The sequence below is a fragment of the Aedes albopictus genome, chromosome 1, assembly GCF_035046485.1.
Source record: "Aedes albopictus strain Foshan chromosome 1, AalbF5, whole genome shotgun sequence".
NCBI lineage: Eukaryota > Metazoa > Arthropoda > Insecta > Diptera > Culicidae > Aedes > Aedes albopictus.
Window position 1 is genome coordinate 237797844 of NC_085136.1, and position 12077 is coordinate 237809920.

At 43.7% G+C, this 12077-nt stretch overlaps 1 protein-coding gene across 1 annotated transcript; it reads left to right on the forward strand.

Annotated features, from left to right (window-relative positions):
* The first annotated feature begins 5078 nt into the window (after window positions 1–5078).
* Window positions 5079–7790, forward strand: LOC109425346 (myosin regulatory light chain 2). Its single transcript, XM_019700598.3, has 3 exons — window positions 5079–5237; window positions 6358–6570; window positions 6649–7790. Exons 1-3 carry the CDS (start codon window positions 5235–5237, stop codon window positions 7060–7062), a joined length of 630 nt encoding a protein of 209 aa, XP_019556143.1. The 5' UTR covers window positions 5079–5234; the 3' UTR covers window positions 7063–7790.
* The last annotated feature ends 4287 nt before the right edge of the window (window positions 7791–12077 follow it).

Here is a 12077-nt window from a genome sequence, read left to right on the forward strand (position 1 = left end):
TGTATTATAGGGATTTTTAGCCCTAGACTAGTTCATCTCGGGATCCACGCTTTACTTCCCTTCCGAAGGAAGAACCCACATTGTTGTGAGTTTGTCGGGAGTGGGATTCGATCCCAGGTCCTTGACGTGATAGTCAAGTGTTCTAACCATCACACCAGATCCGCTCCACACCCACACTTATATGAAAAACAAAAAAATCGAAAAAATGACAAGTCTTACCTCCTAAATCAGTTGTTTTGGACTCTCAGAAGCTACGTTTAAAATTTGAGCAAAATCTATTAAGCTTAAGGGGGCGCTCAAAACGTTTGAAGTTTGTATGGGAAAACTTGGCCAAATGTATATAGAAATTTAAAGTTTTCGAATTTTGCCGCTAGGTGTCGCTGTAAGCGTTCAATAATCAAACCCTTTGGTATTATTGTAGTTGAATGTATGCTAAACAACTTTGTCAAAGATAGCAAAGTGATCCAACGTCTGTGTAAAAAGTTATACCCTAGGTAATGTGGCCGTAAGGACATGGCCGGCGCCGGTACTGACAATATGAAGTTTCGAACCTTCAAAATTGCACATTGAGGTTGGAAAGCTACACCCAGGCCCCATTCTTTTGGTTCCTTGTGCAATGTTGCGAATTGATTCGTCGAATGAAAAGCGATATGGAGTTGTTATACGGTTTCTTTAACGAGAATTTGCTGTCGTTAAATCTGAGCAAGACAAAATACATGATATTCCACACTCCTCAGCTCAGAGTACTTTCGCATCCCGAGTTGGTTGTAAACTCGTCGCTGATAGAAAAAGTTTCAAGTTTCAAGATTTTTGATACAAATCTCAAATGGAATGACCACGTATGTAAATTACATAGCGAAATAAGCGCAATATGTGGTATTATGTGGAGACTGTCAACCATGTTGCCGCAACAACAACTTCTTACGTTGTACTACGCTTTCGTTCATTCCAAACTCTCGTACCTTGTATCAATCTGGGGTGTCGCCAGTCAAGCAGTGTTACGGAAGCTGCAAACCCTACAAAACCGTTGTTTAAAAATTGTTTACCGCAAGCCACGACTTTATCCGTCGGTTGATCTGTATCAGCACTCTGCGATGTCAATCTTACCAATCCCTGCGCTTCGTGAGCAGCAGAATGTGGTGCAAATACACAACCTACTATTCAACCCTATTGCACACCACAATCATGATCTCTCCAGGGCTCAGCATACTTATAGCACAAGAAATCAGTCGGAACTGCTCTTGCGACGTCCAAATACGGATGCAGGAAAAAAAAAAAACGATTCGCATATTGCGCCAAAAAGCAATATAATAGCTTGCCAGATTACTTGAAAGACGAACGAAATGTACAGCGTTTTTAGAAATGCCTGAAGTTTCATATGAAAAATAACATCGGTCGATTCATCCGTTAAAATCGTAGTTCTACCACCAGTTCTACTATCAATGGAACATCATCTGGGACGAACTCAACAGGCACTAGGAGAGCCCTCGCTTACTCCATCAAGGACCACTCCATCGTCGTCGCTTCTGGCAACCCGCCGGTGCTCATCAAGTTGCAGCCTTCTATCGTCCCGGTCGGTTGGTTGGAGAGAATGAGCAGAGGGCTCTCAGCCTGCCCTCGCAGGCAAGTAACATGTAGTTCTCCTATCCTCTTGCCTCTAACACTTGCCCAAGCTTCCAGCGAAATTCAAAACCACCATATCGACTGCACACGCCATTGATTGACTGCTATCCTCGTACCGAACATTATCCTGCCTCTGATCGATCGTTATCCTCGTACTGAAGATCATCTGGGACGAACTCAACAGGCACTAGGAGAGCCCTCGCTCACTCCACCAAAGACCACTCCATCGTCGCCGCTTCTGGCAACCCGCCGGTGCTCATCAAGTTGCAGCCTTCTATCGTCCCGGTCGGTTGGTTGGAGAGAATGAGTAGAGGGCTCTCAGCCTGCCCTTGCAGGCAAGTAACATGGTGTTCCCCTATTATCCTGTCTCTGACGCTTGCCCAAGTTTTCAGCAGACTTCAGAAACCACCCTACTGTCTACACATTCCATCGAACTTGGTATCCTGTCGGTGTCCATCCAACAGCAGCTTTCTGCCATCCCGGTCGACTCGGTGATCCTGACGACAAGCAACCATCACCGTAAGCTGTTATTTTCATTCGTAATTAGTGTATGTTAATGTATGTTAAATACCGGCACTTCCTTCAAAGAGACGTCTCACTGGAAGTGCCATAGAATTGTTATTATGTTGAAAAGAAGAGGAGGTTTTATGCCTTTTGGAGAAGAGGTTCAAAAGGAACTTCACTCCAAGGGGCTTTTCCCTGCTCCAAATAAAGAAGGAATTTGAACAAAATGTTGACTGTTCTGGCCAGTAACGGAATAGCAACTACGAATTGTACGGTCATCTCATGCTCATGCTCATGCTATTTATTTTGTTATAGTAGTCAGTAATTCAGTTAATCTGTTCCGCCTAATGTAAAATGTTTCTAACAGTCGTTTCCTCGACCTGATATAAGGTACTCACTAACAGGTTATCGTTAAGAATAAATAAACAAATTACAAATTACTAAAAAATCCAGTCCAACGTGAATCCGTCACATCACGTTGTGCACTCCAGTTTGCCCTGTGCGATTCTATCCAGCCACCTGCCAAGTCGCAACCGAGAAAATGCCGAGTTGAGTTTTTTGAAGCCTCAGTAATTGGCATCAAGTAAAGTCAGTCTCAGTCTGAGACATCCAAGGACCAACCAAACAACATTCATAAGGAACGCAATAGCTCATCTTGTACGAGGGAACAGCCTTATGCAACGAGATGTGGCCCATCATGCAGTGAAGATGCGCATCGCGGGCAATGGAAGTGGACTCCACACCGATGGGCAGCTGTCGAGTGGAACTGCGATACCTGTCCAGGTAATCAAACCATCCAGTGTGGATTAGCGACCTTCAGGAAGAAAGAAAGACACGGACACCGTCTTCAGCCAGAGGCTGTACAGACTGAACGAAACTTAACGCAGACACACATTACGAACACCAGTGGATACGAGGAAGAAACATTCTTGGGAAAAGGTTTATCACTCGGAGCGGGAATCGAACCCTAACTCCATGGCATGGTACGGTTATACGTTTGGTGATGCTAACCGTACGGCCACGAGGCTCCACGGATTCACAAACAATCGCAATGTGGTCACAGGGAGCTTTCCAATGTGCCCAGAATAGAACCGTCGATTCAGGGAGTACGATCCGACAGCAAGCTGGTCTGTATCCTGAACCATCGCCAGTCGGAGTCCACTCGGGCGGAGCTCTCCGGCTCATCAAGTCATACCGTGAAGAATCTGGACGTCTGCGTAGTGTAGCCCATTAACACCGCTCGGAGCTTGCTCAAAACAAGAATCAGCCAAGGGATCATATTCAAACGTTCATTCTGGGACATCCATTGAGCTTTCGGAATGCGCTTGGAAACAGCATTTAAAGCCGACAAGTTTCAAACAGCTACGTCATGTGGAAACTAGCTCCGAGACTGTGACAGTGGCAGCCGAGAAATTACCAGAACCTGCTCGGGAGAAGCCCTCTGGTCCGTCCAGTGTGGACCAGCCCGTTTACACTGCAACATTCGTCGGAGGATCCACCATCACTCCGAGAATGCGGACTAAGCCCTCTGTAATTAAGCTGACGAATCCTTATACACGTGCCACCGAGTCCATGGCAAGCAAGAAGGGATCAGATTCCGCTCAGGAGGAGCTTTCTGATTTGTCCGGTGTGCAACAGCCTGTCCATACTGCGACAACCGCCGTGGAGTTAGCGTCCGCTCACAGGGAGCACTCGGTGCCGGGCAGTGGTGATCTGCCGAATTCCACTGCAGAAAGCCGGATAGGAATCACGTGAAAAACGCTTAGCATGAGCAGCTCTGGCTCATCGTACGTAAAACCATTATGTGGTGCGATAGCTGCAAATCGAGAGATAATTCTGGACAAGCCGAGTCCGGTATCGTACGAAGATCCATCGTTCGTGGCAGTCATCCACCAAGTGGAGTCCGCTCTAGGGGATCCGTCAAAGCCATCAACGTGTGTGAAAACACTGGTTAACCTAGCGGTGCTTTCCAAGGAATCAGAGTCGGAGACGTTAGAGTGTGGAAGTTCAAGCCGCCGAAACATAGCTCCAGAACCTGCTGCACTTGAAGCGGGCTCAGACAGAAATTGCAGAACGATTTTTCGATACCAGCAAAAATCGAAGGCTACGAAGAAGTGACACACCAAGCCAGCGAAACCACCATCAATGACTTCAACGAACAATTCGAGAGATGCTTTAGTGGGTGAGTTTATCGTGCGAAGGTTACAGAGAATTTATCAATATTTTTTTTCAAGCTTCGGACAATCAAGTCTCCCAAAAGCGAACTAAAAGGATAGTTCGTGATTTGCCATGTAACCTGGTGCAAGTAAAGGTATCGTAGTTTCCCTTAGAACCTGCATATAGCCAAAAAATCATGTTCGTGTCCTAAATTAAAACTAGTGCTTTTTTGTCTATACTATGAATGAAGGTTTTAGCCAGCTACTTACAACTACAAACCCGATGTGCATTCACTAGCCTCACCCTCACCGCAGTCTAGATTTTCTCTTTGTGCGTAATAGCCCACCGCACGCAACTCCTGCACAAAGTTCAACCGGTAAACCTTATAACGTGTCATCCGCCGCGCCGGTGGCTGGTGTGCGTGTGTTTGCCTTCCCACCTCGACGTCTGGTGTCTTCAACCTGCGCCACCGTGCATAGGTACAGATCATCACCCGACATTTTTCCACCCACTCACCCACCAGCAAACAAGCAAAAGGAAAACCTGTTGCGTATGCGCGTTTAGCCGCCATCGTCATCGTCGTCGTCGTCGTCGTCCCGGGACGGGAATGCGCCATTCTTCTCGATCAGCACTCCGCTGGTTCGGTGTATTGGTCCGATCCCTCCCCGTGAGATGTGGGCGTCTAATTTTAGCTAGGCGATTTTCTCGGGCCGCGCCGCGGTGAACGGCCAGGGGCCTCTGCTAAAAAAGGCAACTGCACGGCGCGGCCCAGTTTGGCAGTGTGTGCGTGTTTGCGACAATCGAGACCAATCCGCGATCGGGATATACGGGCAGGTCAACCGAGCGACAGGCAGCTGTACTTATCAACGTCGGTGCTCTACAGCAATCAGTCGCTCAGGAGCTTCGGCCAAGTTAAGTCGCTCTAGTTAAGAACCAACCACCCAAGCACCATGGTAAGGAGACAGTTCTAAGTGGATCAGCAGAACTTCATCTGTCTGGGATTGGAGATTTGTGGAGATAATGGCGGAGCTGATACGGATTTTCGGATACCTGCGGTTTGCGAAGTGAAGATCTTTGGATTGATTCGTGTTCGATATGGATTGTGATAACGGTGTGACGAATGGTGAAGGGTTGATAACGGAAGTTTTGGAAGATTTGGCATGTGCACGTGTTGAGGGTCATGATGGGACTTGGAACTGTGTGGACTGATTTGAAAATAGTGTTGATCGAAGGGGCAAATGCTGTTCTTATGATATTTTATGAAGAAGATTCTTGATTGTGTATTTGAAGGATGAGGCAACAGTAAAAGTTTTAATTTGGAGTTGATCTTCGTGGAAGAATAGTGAGCTGATCAATCAGCATTACGTCATAACTTTCAAAGCAGTGGATGGCTAATGATCGAGATTACGAGCTTCCGAGATGCCAGGTTGCTGAATTTCTTCGCACCTAACGAGGTTGCATCATTAGTGAAGTGATTAAACATATGTGAATCTATAAGTTTTTTTTTTCAGTAACCTTTTTCAATAATCTCCAGGGTTCAAATACTATTATCCAATTAGCTCCAACAGTTCATAATTGACGGAAGGTGACATCGCAGTCATCTACTTGCAAATCAGCAATCAATTTTCAAGAAAACCCATCCTCTTTATGATGCAAATCACAGAAGTAACACGACATGGAAAATTTGTTCACTCGCCCATTTCTAAAAATAAGTTCTGTTTTTCACTCAGCGCCAAACGGCGACGTCTCTTTTTCGTGAGTGAGGTGTTTGTCGGTGGTTACGTAAAAATCTATATTCTACACGCACGCACCAACCGAGCGCCGGCCGTACATATAGGTCGTGAAAAACTTGATCTTCCAAAAATAGATTGCCTTTACCATCGCGCACACCACCGATGATCATGTTGGCTCGTTTGGGCACCTATTCAGCAGGGATTGATCAAGATCGTTGCCAACGCAAACCGCAGGAAGATGGAATCTAAAGCAGTGTCATTAAACCGGGAGATATTGGCACACTTTTGCAGTTAACTAACGATATGATGTGATCTTTCTATTCCTGTACGCCTCTTCCAGTCTGAGAAGCCAAAGAAGACCAAGAAGAAGGCCTCCTCCAAGGAAGAAACTCCCGCCGATACCCCAGCGGCAGAAACTCCAGCGGCACCAACTCCCTCGGATTCTGGCTCGCAGCGAGGATCTACCCGCGGCTCTTCCTCCCGTAAGGCCAAGAAGGCCCCATCCTCTGTCTTCGTCCTCTTCTCCCAGAAGCAGATCGCCGAATTCAAGGAGGTAAGATCCCGCGTTTAGCTCTTCCCGTAGAACAGCTCTCTGATCAGTGAACTCCCATTCTAACCCCTCAATTCACAGGCCTTCCAGCTGATGGACAACGACAAGGATGGTGTGATCGGCAAGAACGATCTCCGCTCGACCTTCGATGCTCTGGGTAAACTGGTATCCGATAAGGAATTGGACGAAATGCTTGGCGAAGCACAGGGCCCACTCAACTTCACCCAGCTGCTGACGCTGTTCGCCAACCGCATGTCCGGTGGTGGCCAGGATGACGATGATGTCGTCATCAACGCATTCAAGGCCTTCGACATGAACGGCAAGATCGATGGCGAGAAGTTCCGCTACGCACTGACCCACTGGGGCTCGGATAAGTTCTCCGAGGACGAGGTTGACGATGCCTTCGACCAGATGATCATCGACGATAAGGGCTTCATCGACACTGCTGCCCTGATCGGAATGCTCACCGGCACCGAAGAGGGAGAGGAAGAATAAACTCCTCGCCTCCCTCCTTCCACAACCCCCTCCATCCCCCTTAAACCCATTTAAAATACAATCCTTTTTCTATTTATTTTAACAACAACTTTAACTTGTATAAAAAAAGAGAAAAACAACATCTACAAAAAAGAACAAGCAGTGACAACAACAGCAACAACAACAATACGGAGAACATCTTCATGTTAATCACAATTCCATTTGCTTACATCATCTGATTCTAAATTATTAATTTTTATTTTCTTATGATAAGACATGAATTTTTAAGCTATAAGAAGAATAAAGTTATATAGAAAAACAGAAAAAAAAACCTTAAAAAATAAAGTGAAAAAAAGTGCAAAAGAACTCTCACAACGAGGAGAAAAAACTTACAAAAACTCGATTGCGTCTTTCTTAACAGTGTCACAGCAGGGTAGCAAAACAGTAGCTTTTTGTCACAAAAAAGTGAGACAGGAGGAATGCACGTAAAAGTAGCACTTTGGACTTCTTTTTTTCTGGAAAATTAAAATAAATGTGTTTTCGATATTGTTTTCCCCAATGCTACGAATGTTTAAAGTAGTACCCGGCATTCCTGGAGCAGGAGAAAGAGTATTTTAGCAGTTCTTTTCCTCTCTCTTTAACCTGTGTGAATGTCAGTCAGTTAGCCAATGTTAGGAGCGTGGTGATGATGATTCATGTGATTCGGTTTCGAATAGTAGAATCTCGTTGTAATGAGATACGAAACAAGAGCCGCTTTGGTGTTTTTCATTGCTCAGATGAAAGAAGGCAAAACGTCTTTTTTAGTTGTTTGAGATTTTTTTTCAAAATATTGAAAATTGTGCCATGTCTCTGCACATATCAGACGGTGGCTACATAAACATTATTGGTTACTATTAATAGCTTTTGGTAGTATATCGAGTAGACATGTTTATGTGTATACACGTGTATTTGTATGACGTTGGTCTAGCTGCTGAAACTGAGAAGCACACGACTAATGATGGGATGCGCAATTGCATCTCTAAACATATTTTTGTCGGCTACACTCCTACATTTATTGTGAAACAAATCTGAATAGCAGTTGATAAAACAGTGACCATATTTCAACTGACCAATCTAAATCACAGCAACCTACAATAAGGAATTTCAATCAACCTGTATATAAGGAATTTCAAGCATCCTGTATGATCTACTCTTCACTTCACGGTCGAATCGTATACATCATCCAGTTCTTTGGGGTTTCAACGCTGTTAACCAAGGGTTTATTGCATAGTACGGGAGTGACTCTTCGTCACGAAAAGTGCTGCTCGTTTGATTGCTGAACACTAGCGAATCTGGTGGTGGAGGTCAAGCATTGTGCTCAGCGAGCATCTCCCCAATCTGGTTCTCCCCAAAAGACAAATTTCATGTCTTTTACCTCGAAACATCAATTCTGTTCGAAGATTCATATCTGTTCTATGATACTATTGATCATTTATTATGATACTATTGATGATTCATTAGAATTGATGGACACACGGTCACATGCATTGAAGCTTGAGTCATAGCAAGATTTCAGCGTGCAAAGCTTAAAAAAAAAAGCCGTGGACTAAATATAATAGTCATAAACAACCATGCGTCTCCGTCGGAAGCAAAAATGTTGCACGGAACACAAAGCAATGCAATATGTGGAACGCCATGTTTCACACAAGTTGTTGATTCATGGATTGCATACGCGTCAGGCGAAAAAAAAAAATCAGAGTTTCATAAAGCACCTAGTATTCGGTGTCTGTATTCACTTCAATTCGCGAACATCTGATATTCACTAGGGCAGGGGTTCTCGAACTTTTTGAGCTAGCGACCCACTAACGATTGTAATAGAATTTGGCGGCCCACCAACACATAACAAAAGCCATTTTTAAAAATTTGAACTAAATTTTTGAATAAATTTGAATAAACACACTGTATGGTTTTCATAAATTTCTGTTACGTAGCACTTTATATAAGAAAGTACTAAGTTTATTATCTACAGTGCTTTATCCTTTTTTTAAATCAAAATAAGGTTGTTCAGCTTCGAGTAGTCTTATGAATGATAAGAAGGCAGATTTCTAATGCAAATTGAATCAGTCTGACTTCATGCAATACAGCAGGACCTCCCAGATTTCATGTGACATATCACATATTTTAGAAATAAAAAACAATAAAATTTATGCAAACTCTTTGGAGATATTGTGGCAGTTTTGCGCTTATGCATAGCTTTTCATACAAAAGGAAATGAAATGATGCATTTCGCATCGTGTTATCTTGTTCAATAATTTTAAGATCAAACAGATTGAGCTGAAATTCAGTTCCAGGTTATAGTCCTCTTGATATTGCTGTGTGCGTTCAAGATGCAAACGGTGCCCAAATGCGCTTCAAACGCGGTAACACATGTTACCAAAGGCAACGTAGCAACCATAGCCAATATCACCGCCAACCTAGGATTCGAAAGCTCCCACTGACATCGGGTTACTTGTTAGAAAATCTTACCGCATTTGGTGCTCCCGCATTTGATATTTGCATTCTGAATGCACACAGCAATATTTGTAATCTCACTCTTCATATGCTTATTTTTATTGCATTTTACTTTAATCACTTGTTTTGCTGTTTGTAAAAGTTAATAATACCAAAATTCAGCAATATTTTTCAGCCAAATTGTGCCGTAATAAAAAGCTTTACCCAAGTTCAGTTAAAAATAAATAGATAATTCAGTGGAAATTATCAAACGTGGTGGTTTCTTGTCGAAATTTGGCAATTTGTTGCTGATTTTTTTTTCTGAAATTCAAACAACTGCCTCAAATCCAAACGGCAAGTATCAACTTTACCTCGTTTGTTTTGAAAAACACAAGAAAGATCTAAAATTTCTAATTTCATAATTGTTTTTATAACGCAGACAGTAGTTTCAGTATTCAATGCACTCTGAACTGAAACTCGTAATGAAAACTATAAAGAATTATGAGAAATCTGGTTTCTTAAAATGACTGTGTTTGTTTTTTTAAGAGAGTATTTGCTAATTTCCAAAGTAACTAACAGTATCATTAGACATCATTTATGTAAGGCATATCCCAGGTAACCATTAGCACCATATTACACCTTTTTGGCATTATAGAGCTATTATGCGACCAATACAGAGCAGGTCAGTTTGACACTCTATAAGCACGTAGAGCGAATAATAGTGCCATATGGTTACTCGGTATATTACAATATCGCTCAAGCTTTCGCGACCCACCTAAATTCCGTCCGCGACTCACTGGTGGGTCGCGACCCATAGTTTGAGAAACGCTGCACTAGGGGGATGTCCTGTTTAAGCAAATATGAGCTCAAATATCAAAACTTATGCTGATTGAGGTGTGCATTTTTCTCTGCACGATAGTTTACTACTTTAACTGAAAGACTCCAAATTCTAGTCTGCTTACTCACGATCAAAGGGAATGGGAAGGTGTGACAGTTCGACAACCATTACTATGAGAGATCATGGAAGAACGTTGATTGGACATTATGATCTAACGGTACACGTACAGCGATGTCGATGAGGGTTACCCGCTTCATCCGTTTGTCGTAAACCACAATATCGGGACTGTGTTGGCATGAATGAAGACGTCTTTAATGATCTCGCGATACAGTTTCATGCAACTATTGGCAGGCTAGTACTTGAAGAAGGGTACAAATTTGTCGACCAAGTTGTGCTTTAATGCGAGCTGTTGGAGCACAATCTTGACATGGTGAGCAAATCGCTGTAATTAAGCGCATGGTACTTGATGAACGCCTCTCGCACTGCTCGTTCTAGTGCTTCGAGGTCAGTCTTGGTCCACTTCACCACTTCGAAACTCAGGTCAACAGGGGCACAGCGAACGTGTTAATAGCCTTTATATCGTTGCCGGTTGACAGCAAGCTCATCGGAACACAGTTGACACGACGCAGGAACTTGTCCTGCAGTTTCTTGTTGTTCGCTGTGTGACGAATACCAATGAGTTATGGGAACACTTCATTGTAGTGTTCGATCCACTTCCGATTCAATTTTCCAGCCGATACGCCATCAGGGGATTGGGCTGCAAAATGGTGAGTCGATACATGGCGTCTAACATAGCTCTGGTCCTCACAAGTTCCTACCGTATGCTTCCACGGATCAAGCGATGACAAAGACCGCCAGCTAAGAGTTGTGTGCTTAGCTGGTAGTGCATAGGGGGAACATCTGTTCAACAGACACCCTAACAGGAAGGTTAGGGTAGTGTGGGGTTAAGGCCGTCTCTACAACACTAGTAAAAGCCAGGACTACTCTCCCTCGACCTACTAAAACAAATTCCTATGGTCGCCAAACCCTTCGTCTCTTCGGAACCACCAAGAAGGCATTGCTTCTGAGAGGAGCTAGTGCACATCACACCCTCAAGGTTAGCTGCATAGCCTGCTGCAACGATCATCTATGACTCGCTTTGGAGAGTCCATCACGGTTGCATGCTGGCGCTTAGCCAGTATCCTGGGCTGGGTGGTCCTCACCACTCCCTTTGTCCTCGGACGGCGGGCAGGGTCAACCGGGCCGCGCCCAACTGCTTAGTAGACATCAAGAACTGATGCCCACGTGTAATCCGATCTGACCTGCCCACAAACGAAGGGTACACTCCCGTTCAAAAGTTTGGGGTCACTCCCTCAAAAACATGTCATTTTTTTAGGCCCATATCTCCGCCAATTTATGTCCGATTTCAAAACCCTAGGTTTCATTCAAAAGATAATAAGTCAACGAAACTTTGAACATGATTTAAAAGAATCTTTTTCAAAAAAACTTTTATGTAAACTTAACCCAAAGTTGCCAAATTTTCTAAAAAATGAATATAAACTTACGGCAGTGTCGCTGGAAATGGGGTCGACTAAATTTTAAGATGAGAGCGGTAATATGACCCATTTTCTATTAGCTTTCAACTGCTTTTTACAGAACTTAGCTAAAAAATCTAGAAAAAAAAGTTATTAAGTAAAATAACTTTTCATGTCATCGACCAAAAGTTTGGGGTCACCCCTCAAAATGATGT

Coding starts and splice junctions, on each gene's coding strand:
- LOC109425346 (XM_019700598.3), top strand. Junction 6,571..6,648: donor AGATCGCCGAATTCAAGGAG/GTAAGATCCCGC, acceptor CTCAATTCACAG/GCCTTCCAGCTGATGGACAA.